The sequence below is a fragment of the Oncorhynchus masou genome, chromosome 18 (genome assembly GCF_036934945.1).
Source record: "Oncorhynchus masou masou isolate Uvic2021 chromosome 18, UVic_Omas_1.1, whole genome shotgun sequence".
NCBI classification, from domain to species: Eukaryota; Metazoa; Chordata; class Actinopteri; order Salmoniformes; family Salmonidae; genus Oncorhynchus; species Oncorhynchus masou.
Window position 1 is genome coordinate 3074185 of NC_088229.1, and position 21940 is coordinate 3096124.

A 21940-nucleotide genomic window follows, 5' to 3' on the forward strand; every position below is an offset into this window, starting at 1 on the left:
GCCCTGGTCTATAGTAGTGCACTACATAAGGGATAGGACCCTGGTCTAAAGTAGTGCACTACATAAGGGATAGGACCCTGGTCTAAAGTAGTGCACTACATAAGGGATAGGGCCCTGGTCTAAAGTAGTGCACTACATAAGGGATAGGGCCCTGGTCTATAGTAGTGCACTACATAGGGCCCTGGTCTATAGTAGTGCACTACATAGGGCCCTGGTCTATAGTAGTGCACTACTATAGGGCCCTGGTCTATAGTAGTGCACTACATAGGGAATAGGGCCCTGGTCTATAGTAGTGCACTACATAGGGGATAGGGTGATATTTGGCATGTATCCTACAAGTGTGTGCACCAGAGATTACAATACATTCTGTTGAGACGGAGAGGGCGGCGGCAGAGTTGGCACTTGCAGTTTTCTACTTCCTCCTCCCACTACACTTCCACCCTCCCTCTCCCCTATAAACTACTTCCTCCTCCCACTACACTTCCACCCTCCCTCTCCCCCAGAATCTACTTCCTCCTCCCACTACACTTCCACCCTCCCTCTCCCCTATAAACTACTTCCTCCTCCCACTACACTTCCACCCTCCCTCTCCCCTATAAACTACTTCCTCCTCCCACTACACTTCCACCCTCCCTCTCCCCCAGAATCTACATCCTCCTCCCACTACACTTCCACCCTCCCTCCCTCTCCCCTAGAATATACTTCCTTCTCCCACTACACTTCCACCCTCCCTCTCCCCTAGAAACTACTTCCTCCTCCCACTACACTTCCACCCTCCCTCTCCCCGAGAACCCCCCCACTACACTTCCACCCTCCCTCTCCCGATAAACCCCCCCCACTACACTTCCACCCTCCCTCTCCCCTAGAAACTCCTTCCCCTCCCATAGAAACTCCTCCCACTACTCCCCCCACCCCCTACTACACTTCCACCCTCCCTCTCCCCTAGAAACTCCTCCCCCTCCCATACTGCTGATAGTGGAAAAGAAAACTGAGCAGCAGTTGACTAACAGCCACATCTGAGTGGTTGGAAGTCCAGAACCTCATTATACACTAGAAGATCCAGCCTCTAGGACCTAGACACTATGTCCTGAGCACCCCAGAGGATCTGAAAGGACTGGACCTATTAGGAACAATAGGCAAGGTGGAGCTGTACTCCTAAGGGAACAAATGCCCCAGGGGGTTGTTTCTGGACAGGGCCAAAAGTTCTTTCATTCCCATCCGGTGATCATCCTTCGATTGTCCTTGTTCGTCACTCTTCCTTCTCCTCCAGTTTCTCCTCCTCCCCTGCTTCCTTCTCCTGCTTCTCCTCCTCCCCTGCTTCCTTCTCCTCCTCCCCCGCTTCCTCTCTTCCGGTTCCTGACAGGGTGGCGTCCTCCCCCAGCATGCGGCAGAGATCCGACAGGCGCTGTTGCATCTTGGGTATCCCAGAGAGCTGGGACTCCAGCTTCTGTTTCTCATCCTGGAGAGAGACACGTGTGGAGGCGTCCAGCCTCTCGAAGCGCCAGCCACCCTCTCCGTCGAACTGAAGCAGGTGGGTGTGGTACTTCCTGTAATGGGAAGGAAGGAAAGGTGCATGTTTGAGACTAACATTGTATTCAAATCAAATGGATCACCGTTATCCAGAGAGATCAGAGATGGTATAGGAGCTGTGTGGGGAACCGATTCATTACTGGTATAGGAGCGGTGTGGGGACCCGATTCATTACTGGTATAGGAGCTGTGTGGGGAACCAATTCATTACGGGTATAGGAGCGGTGTGGGGAACCGATTCATTACTGGTATAGGAGCGGTGTGGGGACCCGATTCATTACTGGTATAGGAGCTGTGTGGGGAACCAATTCATTACGGGTATAGGAGCGGTGTGGGGAACCGATTCATTACGGGTATAGGAGCGGTGTGGGGAACCAATTCATTACTGGTATAGGAGCGGTGTGGGGAACCGATTCATTACTGGTATAGGAGCTGTGTGGGGAACCGATTCATTACGGGTATAGGAGCGGTGTGGGGAACCGATTCGTTACTGGTATAGGAGCTGTGTGGGGAACCGATTCATTACTGGTATAGGAGCGGTGTGGGGAACCGATTCATTACTGGTATAGGAGCGGTGTGGGGAACCGATTCATTACTGGTATAGGAGCGGTGTGGGTTGTTCCTGCCTGGTCTGGCCTCTACTCCATATGAAGTGACTAGGGGTATGGGTTGTTCCTACCTGGTCTCTACTCCATATGAAGTGACTAGGGGTATGGGTTGTTCCTACCTGGTCTCTACTCCATATGAAGGGACTAGGGGTATGGGTTGTTCCTACCTGGCCTGGTCTCTACTCCATATGAAGGGACTAGGGGTATGGGTTGTTCCTACCTGGCCTGGTCTCTACTCCATATGAAGTGACTAGGGGTATGGGTTGTTCCTACCTGGCCTCTACTCCATATGAAGTGACTAGGGGTATGGGTTGTTCCTACCTGGTCTCTACTCCATATGAAGTGACTAGGGGTATGGGTTGTTCCTGCCTGGTCTCTACTCCATATGAAGGGACTAGGGGTATGGGTTGTTCCTACCTGGTCTCTACTCCATATGAAGTGACTAGGGGTATGGGTTGTTCCTGCCTGGTCTCTACTCCATATGAAGTGACTAGGGGTATGGGTTGTTCCTACCTGGTCTCTACTCCATATGAAGTGACTAGGGGTATGGGTTGTTCCTACCTGGTCTCTACTCCATATGAAGTGACTAGGGGTATGGGTTGTTCCTACCTGGTCTCTACTCCATATGAAGTGACTAGGGGTATGGGTTGTTCCTACCTGGCCTGGTCTCTACTCCATATGAAGTGACTAGGGGTATGGGTTGTTCCTACCTGGTCTCTACTCCATATGAAGTGACTAGGGGTATGGGTTGTTCCTACCTGGCCTGGTCTCTACTCCATATGAAGTGACTAGGGGTATGGGTTGTTCCTACCTGGCCTCTACTCCATATGAAGTGACTAGGGGTATGGGTTGTTCCTACCTGGCCTCTACTCCATATGAAGTGACTAGGGGTATGGGTTGTTCCTGCCTGGTCTCTACTCCATATGAAGTGACTAGGGGTATGGGTTGTTCCTGCCTGGTCTCTACTCCATATGAAGGGACTAGGGGTATGGGTTGTTCCTACCTGGTCTCTACTCCATATGAAGTGACTAGGGGTATGGGTTGTTCCTACCTGGTCTCTACTCCATATGAAGTGACTAGGGGTATGGGTTGTTCCTACCTGGTCTCTACTCCATATGAAGTGACTAGGGGTATGGGTTGTTCCTACCTGGTCTCTACTCCATATGAAGTGACTAGGGGTATGGGTTGTTCCTGCCTGGCCTGGTCTCTACTCCATATGAAGTGACTAGGGGTATGGGTTGTTCCTACCTGGCCTGGTCTCTACTCCATATGAAGTGACTAGGGGTATGGGTTGTTCCTACCTGGTCTGGTCTCTACTCCATATGAAGTGACTAGGGGTATGGGTTGTTCCTACCTGGCCTGGTCTCTACTCCATATGAAGTGACTAGGGGTATGGGTTGTTCCTACCTGGCCTCTACTCCATATGAAGTGACTAGGGGTATGGGTTGTTCCTACCTGGCCTCTACTCCATATGAAGTGACTAGGGGTATGGGTTGTTCCTACCTGGTCTCTACTCCATATGAAGTGACTAGGGGTATGGGTTGTTCCTACCTGGTCTCTACTCCATATGAAGTGACTAGGGGTATGGGTTGTTCCTACCTGGTCTCTACTCCATATGAAGTGACTAGGGGTGTGGGTTGTTCCTACCTGGTCTCTACTCCATATGAAGTGACTAGGGGTATGGGTTGTTCCTACCTGGCCTCTACTCCATATGAAGTGACTAGGGGTATGGGTTGTTCCTACCTGGCCTCTACTCCATATGAAGTGACTAGGGGTATGGGTTGTTCCTACCTGGCCTCTACTCCATATGAAGTGACTAGGGGTATGGGTTGTTCCTACCTGGCCTCTACTCCATATGAAGTGACTAGGGGTATGGGTTGTTCCTACCTGGTCTCTACTCCATATGAAGTGACTAGGGGTATGGGTTGTTCCTGCCTGGTCTCTACTCCATATGAAGTGACTAGGGGTATGGGTTGTTCCTACCTGGTCTCTACTCCATATGAAGTGACTAGGGGTATGGGTTGTTCCTACCTGGTCTCTACTCCATATGAAGTGACTAGGGGTATGGGTTGTTCCTACCTGGTCTCTACTCCATATGAAGTGACTAGTGGTATGGGTTGTTCCTGCCTGGCCTGGTCTCTACTCCATATGAAGTGACTAGGGGTATGGGTTGTTCCTGCCTGGCCTGGTCTCTACTCCATATGAAGTGACTAGGGGTATGGGTTGTTCCTACCTGGCCTGGTCTCTACTCCATATGAAGTGACTAGGGGTATGGGTTGTTCCTACCTGGTCTCTACTCCATATGAAGTGACTAGGGGTATGGGTTGTTCCTACCTGGCCTCTACTCCATATGAAGTGACTAGGGGTATGGGTTGTTCCTACCTGGCCTCTACTCCATATGAAGTGACTAGGGGTATGGGTTGTTCCTACCTGGTCTCTACTCCATATGAAGTGACTAGGGGTATGGGTTGTTCCTACCTGGTCTCTACTCCATATGAAGTGACTAGTGGTATGGGTTGTTCCTGCCTGGCCTGGTCTCTACTCCATATGAAGTGACTAGGGGTATGGGTTGTTCCTACCTGGCCTGGTCTCTACTCCATATGAAGTGACTAGGGGTATGGGTTGTTCCTACCTGGTCTCTACTCCATATGAAGTGACTAGGGGTATGGGTTGTTCCTACCTGGCCTCTACTCCATATGAAGTGACTAGGGGTATGGGTTGTTCCTACCTGGCCTCTACTCCATATGAAGTGACTAGGGGTATGGGTTGTTCCTACCTGGTCTCTACTCCATATGAAGTGACTAGGGGTATGGGTTGTTCCTACCTGGCCTCTACTCCATATGAAGTGACTAGGGGTATGGGTTGTTCCTACCTGGTCTCTACTCCATATGAAGTGACTAGGGGTATGGGTTGTTCCTACCTGGTCTCTACTCCATATGAAGTGACTAGGGGTATGGGTTGTTCCTGCCTGGTCTCTACTCCATATGAAGTGACTAGGGGTATGGGTTGTTCCTACCTGGCCTCTACTCCATATGAAGTGACTAGGGGTATGGGTTGTTCCTACCTGGTCTCTACTCCATATGAAGTGACTAGGGGTATGGGTCGTTCCTGCCTGGTCTCTACTCCATATGAAGTGACTAGGGGTATGGGTTGTTCCTACCTGGTCTCTACTCCATATGAAGTGACTAGGGGTATGGGTTGTTCCTACCTGGTCTCTACTCCATATGAAGTGACTAGGGGTATGGGTTGTTCCTACCTGGTCTCTACTCCATATGAAGTGACTAGGGGTATGGGTTGTCCCTGCCTGGTCTCTACTCTAAGACACAGTGACAGAGGCTGAACTCAGATCACCACTGCCCCCTACTGGAGGTTGCATATAACTACGCAGGCTGCATTTACGCAGGAAACCCAATTCTGGGGTGTATTCACAAGTTACAAAAAAGGTCCCGTTTCATTGGCTTCCATTTGCTTCCGTGTGTGTGTGTGTGTGTGTGTGTGTGTGTGTGTGTGTGTGTGTGTGTGTGTGTGTGTGTGTGTGTGATAACTACAGTGCCTTGCGAAAGTATTCGGCCCCCTTGAACTTTGCGACCTTTTGCCACATTTCAGGCTTCAAACATAAAGATATAAAACTGTATTTTTTTTGTGAAGAATCAACAAGTGGGACACAATCATGAAGTGCAACGACATTTATTGGATATTTCAAACTTTTTTAACAAATCAAAAACTGAAAAATTGGGCGTGCAAAATTATATCTTTATGTTTGAAGCCTGAAATGTGGCAAAAGGTCGCAAAATTCAAGGGGGCCGAATACTTTCGCAAGGCACTGTATATCTATATACACACTTTGTCTTCCCCCCCCCCCCCACTAATGGTTTTAGACCAAGGGTTGGAATTGGTTCAGGGAACAGAACCGAAACATTTGAGGAACAGAATCCAAACCGAAACTTATTGTTCCGGAACAGAACCATTATTTAAAATAAAACAATTAAAAACACGAGAACCGGTTATGATTTTTTTTTTAACAGTCCCACAAAAATTATTTAAAAAAATAAATAATCGCGATAAAACCCTCACACTGTCACTCAAACGTATTCCAACGTCTGCCTCCCAGCTGGAGGAGGCAACTGGGGGTTTGCAAAACCCGTAGAATTTCTGCACAAACTGTCAGAAACCGTCTCAGGGAAGCTCATCTGCGTGCTCGTACGTCCTCAACAGGGCAAATGCTCACCTTCGATGGCCACTGGCTGTGTGAAGTTGCTGGATATTGGCGGGAACTGGAACGCGCTGTCGAAGTCAGATGAATCCCGGTTTCAACTGTTCCAGGAAGATGGCGTCGTGAGTGCGAGCGGTTTGTTGATGTAAATGCTGTCAACAGAGTTCCCCATGGTGGGGTTATGGCATATACGTCCTCACCAGGGTCTTGACTGCAGTTCGGCGTCGTAACTGACTTCGGTGGGAAAATGTTCACCTTCGATAACCACTGGCACACGCTGGAGAAGTGAGCTCTTCACGGGTGAATCCCGGTTTCAACTGTACCGGGCAGAAGGCAGACAGCGTGTATGATGTGTGGGGGCGAGCGGTTTACTGATGTCACACGTTGTGAACAGAGTGCCCATGGTAGCGGTGGGGTTACGGTATGGGCAGGTATAAAGCTATGGACAAATCAACACAATTGCATTTGATCAATGGCAGATTGAATGCACAGAGATACAGTGACGAGATCCTGAGGCCCATTGTTGTGTAATTAATCTACTGTCATCACCAAGTTTCAGCATGTTAATGCACAGAAACACTAACAATATCCGAGGTCCTTCATCCATCACCACATGTTTCATGGTAATGCTTGACCCCATGTCACAAGGATCTGTACACAATTCCTGGAAGCTGAAAATGTCCCAGTTCTCCCATGGCCTGCATACTCACCAGACATGTCACCCAATGAGCATGTTTGGGATGCTCTGGATCAACATGTACGACAGTGTGTTCCACTTCCCGCCCAATATCCAGCAACTTCACACAGCCGTTGAAGAGGAGTGGGACAACATTCCACAGACCACAATCAACAGCCTGATCAACTCTATGTGAAGGAGATGTGTCGCGCTGCATGAGGCTAATGGTGGCAACACCAGATACTGACTGGTTTTCTGATCCACATCCATACCTTTGAGGTATCTGTGACCAGCAGATGCATATCTGTATTCCCAGTCATGTGAAATCCAAAGATTAGGGCCTAATTTACTTATTTCAATTGACTGATTTCCTTATGAACTGTAACAAATTGTTGCGTGTAGTATTTATGTGTTCAGTGTATATATCAGAGGCATACAAAGGAACAGAAAGGAAAGATAAACTAGTACTTTTTGTTTCAAACCAGTTCAAACCCCCCCCCCCCCCCCAAAAAAAAACAGTTCGATAAAAACGATAAGGAAATTTTGGTTCCAACCCCCATAAATTTTTCCAGAGCTGATCTGATTGGTCTGAAGACAAATTAGTGAAAACGAGATCAGAATTGGGCTGCCTGTGTAAACTCAGTCTCACCTTCTAGAACACATAGCTTAGATCAGAAAACAAATCTAATTTCATATTTATGTTCCCCATACAAAACAAGTTTCCTTCAGGAATTAATTGTTAGATGAAGAAATACTGAATTTGTAAAAAAAAGGGCTATATAAATAAACGTGGATTGGTTGATTGATAAGCATGCTGACCAGAGGGAGGGTCGATGGGTTATCGACAACAGTGCTATCCCAGCATCCTTTGCTGCCTGGAAGATCTTCCCCTCCACGTCGATGCTGACAGCACTGGTGCACTCGTCTAGCAGGGCATACTTAGGCCTGGGCAAGAAAACGCACTGCATTAGTAGGACATCCAAAGATACCATTTCCAGTCCTCTAACGCTGATAAGGTATAGATTTGTTTTGTTTTTTTAATCGCGTTGACACAACAGCTCATTATAATAGGTTTTTAGTTTCCATCCTGGTGAGGAATACAGTTTATTATACATGTCGTCGTGACGTACCTGTGGTAGAACATCCGTGCCATCCCAATCCTCTGTTTCTCTCCTCCTGACAACACATCCTTCCAGTCGCTTTCTGCACTCCACCCGCCTTCCCTCTCCAGTATGTAGACCAGGTTGACGGTTCCGAGGATCCCCTCTAGCTGCTGGTCCGTGAATCCTCTCTCCTCCATCTCGGTCTCGGTGTCTGGGTAGATCAACTGGTCTCGCAGGGTTCCCACTGACATGTACGGCCTGATGGACAAACACGAAACAAAACATTAAGATCAACTATAGAAAAATCACACAGACAGATCTGTAAAGCCTTGTTTAATTAAATCAGATTTTCTTGGAATATGATTTTTAATCTGTTCTTTTCCCTGAAATCTGAACAACCAAGAAGCACATGCAATCAAATATTTCAAGAAACATTTCAAACCGCCTGATTCCTGGCTATGAGCCTTGTCTGTGGTTTTTAGACATTTGGCATATCTTGTTGCTAGTGTAAGCCAAGTCAACTAAAAGGATTCTTGTGTGAGAGAAACGACCCAACTAGATTATCAGCCAATCAGAAGCGTACAAAATCCTTTCGGTCACGTTCAGTCGTTGCAGTCCTTGAGCAAGCCTTGTAGAGGAAGTGCCATTTTATGACAAGCTTCGTGAAAGAAACTGCTCTAAAAAAATACTTCAAATAATGAGTGAAACCGAGCCATCTCCTCGGGGGAACGGTGCCACCCGAGCCATCTCCTCGGGGGAACGGTGCCACCCGAGCCATCTCCTCGGGGCAACGGTGCCACCCGAGCCATCTCCTCGGGGGAACGGTGCCACCCGAGCCATCTCCTCGGGGGAACGGTGCCACCCGAGCCATCTCCTCGGGGGAACGGTGCCACCCGAGCCATCTCCTCGGGGGAACGGTGCCACCCGAGCCATCTCCTCGGGGAACGGTGCCACCCGAGCCATCTCCTCGGGGAACGGTGCCACCCGAGCCATCTCCTCGGGGAACGGTGCCACCCGAGCCATCTCCTCGGGGAACGGTGCCACCCGAGCCATCTCCTCAGGGGAACGGTGCCACCCGAGCCATCTCCTCGGGGGAACGGTGCCACCCGAGCCATCTCCTCGGGGGAACTGTGCCACCCGAGCCATCTCCTCGGGGGAACTGTGCCACCCGAGCCATCTCCTCGGGGGAACTGTGCCACCCGAGCCATCTCCTCAGGGGAACTGTGCTACCCGAGCCATCTCCTCAGGGGAACTGAGTTCCCCACCTGCTCCAAGATGTCCACCATCAACCTTACCGACCCGTAGCCCTCACTTCAAATCATCATGAAGTGGTTTGAGAGGCGAGTCAGAAGACCACATCACCTCCACCCTCTCCACTTCTCCTACCGCCCTGACCAATCCACAAATGATGCAATCACCATTGCACTGCCCTCACCCACCAGGACAAAAAGAAATGCTGTTCAGCGACTACAACTCAGCCTTCAACACTACAATGCTCACCAGAACCCTGGGACTGAACTCCTCCCTAAGCAACTGGGTCCTGGACTTCGACGGGCCACCCCCCAACTGGTAAAGATTTATTTTACCTTTTATTTAACTAGGCAAGTCAGTTAAGAACAAATTCTTATTTTCAATGGCGGTCTACGAACAGTGGGTTAACTGCCTGTTCAGGGGCAGAACGACAGATTTGAACCTTGTCAGCTCGGGGGTTTGAACTTGCAACCTTCCGGTTACTAGTCCAATGCTCTAACCACTAGGCTACCCTGCCGCCCCAGATGGGCAATATTACCTCAACACAGGGCCCCCCCCCCCCCCCCACAAGGGCCGCAGTCTCCTCTCTGTATGCACGCGGCTGCGTTTCATCACACAGTTCCAACTTAGTCATCAAACTAGCCGACGAAACGGCTTACAGAGAGGTGGTAGCCAACGACGACGAAAACGGCCTAGAGAGGTGGTAGCCAACGACGACGAAAACGGCCTAGAGAGGTGGTAGCCAACGACGACGAAAACGGCCTAGAGAGGTGGTAGCCAACGACGACGAAAACGGCCTAGAGAGGTGGTAGCCAACGACGACGAAAACGGCCTAGAGAGGTGGTAGCCAACGACGACGAAAACGGCCTAGAGAGGTGGTAGCCAACGACGACGAAACGGCCTACAGAGAGGTGGTAGCCAACGACGACGAAACGGCCTAGAGAGGTGGTAGCCAACGACGACGAAAACGGCCTACAGAGAGGTGGTAGCCAACGACGACGAAAACGGCCTACAGAGAGGTGGTAGCATTTCTGGTCTATTTACTTGGTCAAGTTCTTTAAAAAAATGTTACCTTTTTGGGGTGTTACAAGGAAACTCAGCAAAAAAAGAAAAGTCCTTTTTTCAGGACCCTGTCTTCAAAGATAATTCATAAAAATCCAAATAACTTCACAGATCTTCATTGTAAAGGGTTTGAACATTGTTTCCCATGCTTGTTCAATGAACCATTAACAATTCATGAACCTGTGGAACGGTCGTTAAGACACTAACAGCATACAGACGGTAGACAATAAGGTCACAGTTCTGAAAACTTAGGACACGAAAGAGGCCTTTCTGCTGACTCTGAAAAACACAGACAGAAAGATGCCCAGGGTCCCTGCTCATCTGCGTGAACGTGCCTTAGGCATGCTGCAAGATGGCATGAGGACTGCAGATGTGGCCTGGTGTTAAGGGATTTTTTATCAATAATGACTAATTATGTATACATTTCAATCAGGACTGACCAATCAGAATACTACATGTTACTGTATATGTACTAATCAGAATACTACTATGTTACTGTATATGTACTAATCAGAATACTACTATGTTACTGTATATGTACTAATCAGAATACTACTATGTTACTGTATATGTACTAATCAGAATACTACTATGTTACTGTATATGTACTAATCAGAATACTACTATGTTACTGTATATGTACTAATCAGAATACTACATGTTACTGTATATGTACTAATCAGAATACTACATGTTACTGTATATGTACTAATCAGAATACTATTATGTTACTGTATATGTACTAATCAGAATACTACTATGTTACTGTATATGTACTAATCAGAATACTATTATGTTTCTGTATAGATGTATGAATTTTCTTTCTTAATCCTAGTACTGAATATAATGTGTGTAAATATAATCAAGAATTAGAACAACGACTGTGTTCCTTGGTAGAAATGAATGAACTATATCGCCAGACTGTCTAGAATGCTTATCTACACAGGCTGACCTTGGCTCTAGACGAGGAGGGAAGGCTTGAGAGCTACAGAGCCTTTTCTACCAGTGTCAAGAAGAGACCGAACATTTAGAAAACGGCTGACGTCATTTTCAGTTTATAACCTGTGGTAAAAGTGTGTACGGAGCGGTACTTTCGAGAATAAACACAGCTGGTTGATTGCAAAGGCTGGTCTCTGTCCATTTTATACCAATAAGGGTCTTATAACCCCTTATGAATTGACAGAGTGATTCATTGTAATTGGTTATTAAAACAGAGGAATTGAATTCCAGCAACACCAGGGCAATAAATTGCAATGTCCGTGCTGTGAGATGCCTAAGACAGCGCGACAGGACGGACAGCTGATCGTCCTCGCAGTGGCAGACCACGTGTAACAACACCTGCACAGGATCGGTACATTCGAGCATCACACCTGCAGGACAGGTACAGGATGGCAACAACAACTGTCCGAGTTACACCAGGAACGCACAATCCCTCCATCAGTGCTCAGACTGTCCGCAACAGGCTGAGAGAGGCTGGACTGAGGGCTTGTAGGCCTGTTGTAAGGCAGGTCCTCACCAGACATCACCGGCAACAACGTCACCTACGGGCACAAACCCACCGTCGCTGGACCAGACAAGAATCGTTCTGTGTGTGATTTCCTGCAAGTCAGTGTTCTGCCATGGCCAGTGAAGATCCCGGATCTCGATCCCATTGAGCACGTCTGGGACCTGTTGGATCGGAGGGTGAGGGCTAAGGCCATTCCCCCCAGAAATGTCTGGGTACTTGCAGGTGTCTTGGTGGAAGAGTGGGGTAACATCTCACAGCAAGAACTGGCAAATCTGGTGCAGTCCATGAGGAGTAGATGCACTGCAGTACTTAATGCAGCTGGTGGCCACACCAGATACTGACTGTTACTTTTGATTTTGACCCCTCCCCCCCCTTTTGTTCAGGGACACATTATTCCATTTCTGTTAGTCACATGTCTGTGGATCTTGTTCAGTTTATGTCTCAGTTGTTGAATCTTATGTTCATACAAATATTTAAACATGTTCAGTTTGCTGAAAATAAACGCAGTTGACAGTGAGAGGACGTTTCTTTTTTTGCTGAGTTTACATGAATAATTTCAAATGATAAAACATACCGTAGAATGCCACGCAAAAATTATATACATACAGGAAAATAAACTAAAAAGTGGGCCCCCACCAGACCTGAAGACTTGTGTTAGCACCCCAAGCAATTGCCTTAGACTTTAGCGCCATAGACCACTGAGGTGTGTGTGTGTGTGTGACTGAGAGAGAGAACACTAACCTCTGAGGTATGTAGAACATGTTTTGGGGAGGTGGTTTGTAAAGCACCCCTCCATAGACTGGCCACAGACCACTGAGGTGTGTGTGTGTGTGTGTGAGAGAGAGAGAGAGAACACTAACCTCTGAGGTATGTAGAACATGTTTTGGGGAGGTGGTTTGTAAAGCACCCCTCCATAGACTGGCCACAGCCCACTGAGGATCCTGAACAGAGAACTCTTCCCACAGCCGTTAGGTCCTGTTATCAACAGATGCATTCCTTCCTCCACCTGGGGAGAGAGAACGATTCAGGACAACGTGAGAGGCTGGGAATGGAGAGTTATGGGAGAATCCAATGATCAGAGCCAGGGTTCCCCACACAGTCGCCAGGGTTCCCCACACAGTCGCCAGGGTTCCCCACACAGTCGCCAGGGTTCCCCACACAGTCGCCAGGGTTCCCCACACAGTCGCCAGGGTTCCCCACACAGTAGCCAGTGTTCCCCACACAGTAGCCAGGGTTCCCCACACAGTCGCCAGGGTTCCCCACACAGTCGCCAGGGTTCCCCACACAGTAGCCAGGGTTCCCCACACAGTCGCCAGGGTTCCCCACACAGTCGCCAGGGTTCCCCACACAGTCGCCAGGGTTCCCCACACAGTCGCCAGGGTTCCCCACACAGTAGCCAGGGTTCCCCAGACAGTCGCCAGGGTTCCCCACACAGTAGCCTACTACCTTATACACTCTGTATGTAGCAGGAATGTAGCTAGCTAAAACAATCAGCACATTGTTACACAAAGAGGATCATGCTATGGTACTGGTGTGTGTGTGTGAGGAGATCAGTGTGGAACTAGCCACTGATGAAACGATCCTTTAAACAGGGAGCTTACTGTGTTGGGGCACACAATGATCCCCACTCGCTCTCTCACACAGACCATACAGAAAAATGCTAATTTCCTAAATGCCATAGTTCTGATGCATTGGAGAGACAGAGAGAGAGAGAGAGGTCGCTGCCCTCCGTTCTCGCTACTTTTACAGCCTCTGCGCCCCGCACAAGTCAGCAAATAACCCTTGATTTGAACTACAGTAGTGCGCCAGAGGAGGGCGCTACAGTAGTGCGCCAGAGGAGGGCGCTACAGTAGTGCGCCAGAGGAGGGCGCTACAGTAGTGCGCCAGAGGAGGGCGCTACAGTAGTGCGCCAGAGGAGGGCGCTACAGTAGTGCGCCAGAGGAGGGCGCTACAGTAGTGCGCCAGAGGAGGGCGCTACAGTAGTGCGCCAGAGGAGGGCGCTACAGTAGTGCGCCAGAGGAGGGCGCTACAGTAGTGCACTAGAGAGGACAGGGTGCTACAGTAGTGCACTAGAGAGGACTGGGTGCTACAGTAGTGCATTAGAGAGGATTGGGTGCTATAGTAGTGCACTAGAGAGGATTGGGTGCTATAGTAGTGCACTAGAGAGGACTGGGTGCTATAGTAGTGCACTAGAGAGGACTGGGTGCTATAGTAGTGCACTAGAGAGGACTGGGTGCTATAGTAGTGCACTAGAGAGGATTGGGTGCTATAGTAGTGCACTAGAGAGGATTGGGTGCTCTTTGGGACTCAACCTGCTTTAAAAAAAAATGCAGTTATTTTTTTTTAAAGGATCAAAGATTTACATTGCTCAACAACTGAAATATGTGACACAATGATCCCAAGGGGCGGTAGGTAGCCTAGTGGTTAGAGTGTAGAGGCGGTAGGTAGCCTAGTGGTTAGAGTGTAGAGGCGGTAGGTAGCCTAGTGGTTAGAGTGTAGAGGCGGTAGGTAGCCTAGTGGTTAGAGTGTAGAGGCGGCAGGTAGCCTAGTGGTTAGAGTGTAGAGGCGGTAGGTAGCCTAGTGGTTAGAGCATTGGACTAGTAGGGGCCCTTTATTGCCTTCATAGTGTACAACATTTAAACCAGAGTCCTATGGGCACTGGTTAAAAGCAGTGCACTGTATAGGGAATAGGATGGCATTTGGTAGTGAACCTACATGTTTGTATGCAGCTGCTGTTATCAGTGTCACACAAGAAGCCAGGCAAGGACACAGAACTGGGGTAGCAGCCCTAACTAGAACAGGACACGTCTGGATTACAAATCTACTCTTCACGATAACACATCTATGCTTCGTTTCCCTGGGAGTTTAAAAGTTCGGTTTAATGCCAGTCAAAAGTTGGACACACCTACTCATTCAAGGGTATTTAAATTTGTACAATTATCTACATTGTAGAATAATAGACATCCAAACTATGAAATAACACATATGGAATCATGTAGTAAGCAAAGAAGTTAATGCTGGTATATTTTTATATTTGAGATTTTAGTAGCCTCCGTTTTGCCTTGATGACAGCTTTGCATTCTCTAGTAAAAAAGAAAGAAAAATCCTTGAGTCGGCATGTCCAAATCTTTGACTGGTACTGTAGGTCTATAATGGCCTTTATACAGAGTTGTTATGGCTGATATTGTTCCCCCTGTTGCCGTCTTGGTTGGACCAGGGATCTTGAAAAATGTCCCGTTTCCCAACCACAGATTAAGGATGCTGCTAGCTGGACTAGAAAGCACCTTGAGAAAGCACATTTTAAAAAGTATATGCTTCATTTGATTCCGGGAAGTTGGCCCTTAGTGGCTCCTATGGTAAGAGCGTGGCACAAGCAACGTCAAGGTCGTTGGTTCAATTCCCACAGGGGTCATATACTGTAAATGTACTGTTAAATGCTTTGGATTCAAAAAGAGAGTATCTGCTTGAACAGCATATATTTTATGATGTGAAGAGTTGGGCTGTGTTTGTTTATCGGTCTGTTTAGCCCCCACTGCTAAATGCTCCTTCTCATTAGTGTTCCGTTTACCCTGCCTGCTCCCTACTCTCCCGCCACAGGCCGCCCTCTCCCGCCACAGGCCGCCCTCTCCCGCCACAGGCCGCCCTCTCCCGCCACAGGCCGCCCTCTCCCGCCACAGGCCGCCCTCTCCCGCCACAGGCCGCCCTCTCCCGCCTTCAGCCATACTAGTGGATCGACACAATCAACGCAGTTGGTAATGCCGTTGTAGTGGGCAGTGCCAAAAATCGAAACCCAACCTTGATTTAGTCGTCGTTTTGACAGACTTCGGTTCCAAACTTCGTTTTAGACAACGACTGACCAGAATTATGCCAGATACACTCCGTAGTCCATTTTGCCACTAGAATAAAATGTGACACTCGGATGCAACATAGGACGTTTTTAAAAGGACTGGATTAGGTTTAGGGACCGTTGCTCTTTAAAATATTTTATTAATCAAATAATATTCATAATCATAATATTATTATAATGCCTATCACATTACACATCTAGTAACGACAGGATGCCTTTGAAAGTTAATAAAACTTGTATGACTGACATTTCATATCGAGGCGGAGCCGCCGACGGGTAGCCAACCAGAGGCGGGGCCGCCGACGGGTAGCCAACCAGAGGCGGGGCCGCCGACGGGTAGCCAACCAGAGGCGGGGCCGCCGACGGGTAGCCAACCAGAGGCGGGGCCGCCGACGGGTAGCCAACCAGAGGCGGGGCCGCCGACGGGTAGCCAACCAGAGGCGGGGCCGCCGACGGGTAGCCAACCAGAGGCGGGGCCGCCGACGGGTAGCCAACCAGAGGCGGGGCCGCCGACGGGTAGCCAACCAGAGGCGGGGCCGCCGACGGGTAGCCAACCAGAGGCGGGGCCGCCGACGGGTAGCCAACCAGAGACGGGGCCGCCGACGGGTAGCCAACCAGAGACGGAGCCGCCGACGGGTAGCCAACCAGAGACGGAGCCGCCGACGGGTAGCCAACCAGAGACGGAGCCGCCGACGGGTAGCCAACCAGAGACGGAGCCGCCGACGGGTAGCCAACCAGAGACGGAGCCGCCGACGGGTAGCCAACCAGAGACGGGGCCGCCGACGGGAGCCAACCAGAGACGGGGCCGCCGACGGGGAGCCAACCAGAGGCGGGGCCGCCGACGGGTAGCCAACCAGAGGCGGGGCCGCCGACGGGTAGCCAACCAGAGACGGAGCCGCCGACGGGTAGCCAACCAGAGACGGAGCCGCCGACGGGTAGCCAACCAGAGACGGAGCCGCCGACGGGTAGCCAACCAGAGACGGAGCCGCCGACGGGTAGCCAACCAGAGACAAAGCCGCCGTCGGGGAGCCAACCAGAGACGGAGCCGCCGTCGGGGAGCCAACCAGAGACGGAGCCGCCGACGGGGAGCCAACCAGAGACGGAGCCGCCGATATTTTATTACTTAAAGGCAGCACTTCTAAAATAATATTTCATATCTTGCAAATTCAGCAGGATAACTGATGGCATTGACTTGCCAATGTCTTGACGTTTCAGCATCGTCTCACACAGAGATCTGCGTTCGACCATGTCACGTGTGACGCGCAGGGGGACGAGCAATATCCACCGTCGTAATACGGACGAAGCCTGAGCTGGAATGTGAAGCTAACTGAAGCTGGTCAGCTTTAGAAAACCCAGAGCAGATCTGGCTTGTTAGGTTGTGTTGATGGAGTCGAGGGTGTCTGTGTCACCTTGATGTTGAGGCTGGACACGACAACGTCTCCTGTCGGTGTGATGATGGGAAGGTTCTCACAGCTGATGCCCTTCTCCACGTCTATCACCTGACCTGCACACGCACAACGGGACAGTTCAGGACCCAGAATACACACACACACCAAAAGCACAGTACCATTAGATGGTCTAATACCATTAGATGGTCTAATACCATTAGATGACCGACCCCAAAGAGTCAGGTGAACACAGACAAACAGGTGAAGCCGGGTGAACACAGACAAACAGGTGAAGCCGGGTGAACACAGACAAACAGGTGAAGCCGGGTGAACACAGACAAACAGGTGAAGCCGGGTGAACACAGACAAACAGGTGAAGCCGGGTGAACACAGACAAACAGGTGAAGCCGGGTGAACACAGACAAACAGGTGAAGCCGGGTGAACACAGACAAACAGGTGAAGCCAGGTGAACACGTCACAGAAGATCCACAGGTCCAGTGAAGTGTTTTTGTAATAACCAAATAAAAAGGTATTGGCATCTTTTCATTTTGATCAGTGAAAATGTCATGAATTGAATGTCATTTCTGGATGTAAAATTGAAATTTACCGATTTTTGATCTAGCGGGGGGGAGGTGTCCCCCGCTGTAAAAGTTTAAATAACATGTTTCCATCAAGTTATACAGAGAGAAATGTCTACATAAGAAAGGCAGCTGTGATGGAACCCGGAAGTTCCAATACAATTTGATAAAATCCGGCCGATAATTTGTTCGTTCAACATAGTGGGATATTTGTGTTGGTAAAGTGACGAGATCCTGAAGCCCATTGTGTAATTAATCTACTGTCATCATCATCAAGTTTCAGCATGATAATGCACGGCCCCATGTCGCAAGGATATGAACACAATTCCTGGAAGCTGAAAACGTCCCAGTTCTTCGATGGCCTCCATACTCACCAGACATGTCACCCAATGAGCATGTTCGGGATGCTCTGGGTCGACAGCGTGCTCCAGTTCCCTCCAATATCCAGAAACGTCACACAACCATTGAAGAGGAGTGGGACAACATTCCACAGGCCACAATCACCAGCCTGATCAACTCGATGTGAAGGAGATGTGTCGCGCTGCATGAGGCTAATGGTGTTCAATTAACTGATTTCCTTATATGAACTTTAACTATTTTTGTTTCGTATAACCATCATACTTTGAGTCGATATGGTGTCTGGTCCCCACACTATGACTCAGGAAACCATGCAGTTCATTAGGCTACAGATGAAATCACTTGATTAATTTCACAGGGTGGTGGAAGTCCACAGTGATCTCGATGCTCCTTTACAATAAATACCGATGCTCTTATTCTGGTGACACGATGCTCGACCGATAGAAATAGTATCCATAATGATCTCATCATGTAGACGAGCCTCCTCTGCTCTACGAGCGGTTGGTTCGCGCGCACGTGCCAAGACTTGAGTCGGCACATTTGCTATTTAACGGTTTGTTGAAAAGGCGATGGGAAACAAATGGAATTTTACGTTTCTATTCGGGTACATGAACACTTAAGTGAAAAAAATTCCACGGTCTGCACGACATCATCTCTCACCGATTTAAAAAGAAAAATCTGCAAGAAGTCCATTTGGTAGAAACACCATCAGTGGGGATATACATTCGAGAACATTCACATGAAAATCTGTCACCAATTGGATGGAAACCTAACTAGTGTCTTACAAAAATGTTTAGAAACCAATAAATAGTTCCTCAATAAAATTGTATTTTTCAAATTCTTTCTCAAAAAACATTTGTATATTGTCCCATACAATAATCTGTAATCTGAATTTAATTAAAAAAACAAAAATAACGTACAAAAACAAATACCACTGTAGTTACACTTTGAATACCATTGGTTAACAAAATAACCTAGTGATTGGTTGAATTCCTTGTCAGTCAGTTTACCTCGTATCATGATTGGTCCCTCCACCCTCATGCCGTGCTGCACCAGCTGTGTTCCTCCCCCCGTCTGCTCATCTCCTCCCTCCGCAGAGCGACGGAACACGCCCGCACGCACGTCCTCGAACACAGTGAACATCTCGTGCACACGGGCTGTGTAGCCAGCCAGCTCAGTCACCTGGACCGGGTCAAAGGTCATCCAGTAAAAACAGGGCAGGTGGTAGAGATTATTAAAGGGTTTATTATACATTTAGATCCATCATAGAGCAGTGGTTTCCCCAAAGACTCACTAGTTGTTAGTCTACTTTATCATCATGGTTCAAAATGAAACATCAGTCCCTGTAACTAATCCCCAGGTTGTGGCAGTAAATCAGAAAGTGTTCAGTCAACTGACCTAGTAAAACGAGTTTAAAAAAAGTTTTTTTTTTTTTTAAACGAGTCAAAAGATACTGCACTGTAAAGGGGTGACACTTGGAACGCAATCAATCAATGAGAAGTCGGGAGCCTCAACTCCTTGATGGTGCTCATGATCCTCTCGACAGTGAGGGGTTAGGGTCTAGGGGCCGTTTCTATAGCCTTACCTTGTAGGTGCTCATTAACCTCTCGACAGTGAGGGGTTAGGGTCTAGGGGCCATTTCTAGAGCCTCACCTTGTAGGAGCGCATTAACCTCTCGACAGTGAGGGGTTCGGGTCTAGGGGCCGTTTCTAGAGCCTCACCTTGTAAGAGCTCAATAGCCTCTCGACAGTGAGGGGTTAGGGTCTAGGGGCCGTTTCTAGAGCCTCACCTTGTAGGAGCGCATTAACCTCTCGACAGTGAGGGGTTAGGGTCTAGGGGCCGTTTCTAGAGCCTCACCTTGTAAGAGCTCAATAGCCTCTCGACAGTGAGGGGTTAGGGTCTAGGGGCCGTTTCTAGAGCCTCACCTCCTTATAAGAGCTCATGATTCTCTCGACGGCGTCTGCGGCGGAGTTGAGGAGGTTCCGAGCGGTGGAGAAGGCTTGAGCCCTCTCACTCACTAGGTCCTCCTCTTTCAAATTCATGGCCAACTGCTTCACATCCTCGGAGTCTGAAAGCATACAGAAGATACACAGCCCATTCACAAACACTTCATAGCCCATTCACAAACACTTCATAGCCCATTCACAAACACTTCATAGCCCATTCACAAACACTTCATAGCCCATTCACAAACACTTCATAGCCCATTCACAAACACTTCATAGCCCATTCACAAACACTTCATAGCCCATTCACAAACACTTCATAGCCCATTCACAAACACTTCATAGCCCATTCACAAACACTTCATAGCCCATTCACAAACACTTCATAGCCCATTCACAAACACTTCATAGCCCATTCACAAACACTTCATAGCCCATTCACAAACACTTCATAGCCCATTCACAAACACTTCATAGCCCATTCACAAACACTTCATAGCCCATTCACAAACACTTCATAGCCCATTCACAAACACTTCATAGCCCATTCATTTGAAAGTATGCTTCTTCTCCTTCGGGGACAGTCAAACCCTTCCCCAGCCTCAGTCTGATGGATCATCACTGGTAATCCAAAGTCCAGGAGGTCGTCGGAGCCCGTTTCATATGTGGGGGGGGTTGCTGTAGGTTTAGTACTGTAATCTATCATTACTGTAAACAGAGGAGGCATATAGCTGGACACGAGACGAGCCACCCAGCAGCTAGCTTTGGATGGCGACGCAGGAGTGTTGGACACGAGACGAGCCACCCAGCAGCTAGCTTTGGATGGCGACGCAGGAGTGTTGGACACGAGACGAGCCAATCAGCAGCTAGCTTTGGATGGAGACGCAGGAGATGCCCTGACCAACACACACAGGGGGCTTTTGAGGGCAACAAGGCTCCAGTTTGGAGTGTCCACAGCAGTGTCCATATTTCAAAGCGACATGAACCTTGCTAGCTGGCATCACAGGGGTCCAGTAGTATCTGGATGGATGACAGCGATTACAAGCTGGACGCCGGAAGAGCAGAGGAACGTGCTGAGGCGCTTCGTGGAAGCAGGGCTGCGACCGCAGAGCGAGAAGTTGGTCACCCAGTGTTGAGTTCCTGGGGCTCCACGTTGACAAGGATGGCGTGCGACTGACCGACCCGGGATAACGTAAAGGCTCCATTAAGGAGACACCTTCTCCCCGGAACAAGTCTGAGCGTCAGTGTTTTTTTGATGAGTCTCAACTTTAACGGCTTCCTACCTGATAAAGCCACAGTGTTGGAGCCCTGGCATCACCTACTGGGTAAGGCAGCTCCCTGGAGTTGGACTGACGCTCACCAGAAGCTGCTGCAAGCAGATGGGCTCCTAGCCCACTATGATGATAGAAAACCCCCGTTACTGGTCTGTGAAGAGTCTTCATATGGGCTCTGAACCCCCGTTAGTTACTCTGTGTGCTACATGGATGAGGTGACTCGTGTAATGAACTGAGGGAGAATCTTTGATGTGGCTAGTGGGCTGCAAACCCTGAACGTAGGAGTGGGAGGCTGGTCGGCGGAGAATCCAGAGGACGGGCTGATTGTAAAGGTATCAAACAATTGGAAACCACGTGTTTCACACAGTTCCCTTAATTCCATTCTATCCATTACAGTAAACAGTTAACCCCATCCTCCAATTTAAAGAGTAGAAAAGTCCTCCACTGGATCACAGACTATGAGGTGTAAGGTAAGCAACTAGATTCAGCCGCGGGACGGTTTTTGAAGGACCCTGTTCTGGCTGGTCGGGGAGCCAGAACAGGGTCATGAAAATACAATTTTAAACTACTAGTGGAACCCCCGCGACTGGTCTTACCCAT

The 21940-nt window shown here is 48.9% G+C and overlaps 1 protein-coding gene across 2 annotated transcripts in view; it reads right to left on the minus strand.

Moving 5' to 3' along the window:
• Window positions 1-935: 935 nt before the first annotated feature.
• abcd1 (ATP-binding cassette, sub-family D (ALD), member 1) overlaps window positions 936-21940 on the minus strand; it is a 29996-nt gene continuing 8991 nt past the window's right edge. The window contains exons 6-12 of one of the 2 annotated variants that reach the window (XM_064921999.1): window positions 20046-20188; window positions 19131-19302; window positions 17206-17300; window positions 12810-12955; window positions 8157-8387; window positions 7846-7971; window positions 936-1547 (exon numbers count right to left, since the gene is read on the minus strand). In XM_064921999.1, coding sequence (XP_064778071.1) covers window positions 1250-1547; window positions 7846-7971; window positions 8157-8387; window positions 12810-12955; window positions 17206-17300; window positions 19131-19302; window positions 20046-20188 — 1211 coding nt within the window. In that variant the 3' untranslated portion in view covers window positions 936-1249. Of the gene's footprint in view, window positions 1548-7845; window positions 7972-8156; window positions 8388-12690; window positions 12956-17205; window positions 17301-19130; window positions 19303-20045; window positions 20189-21940 lie in introns of those variants that run through there. The other variant, XM_064921998.1, reaches the window with a different exon arrangement.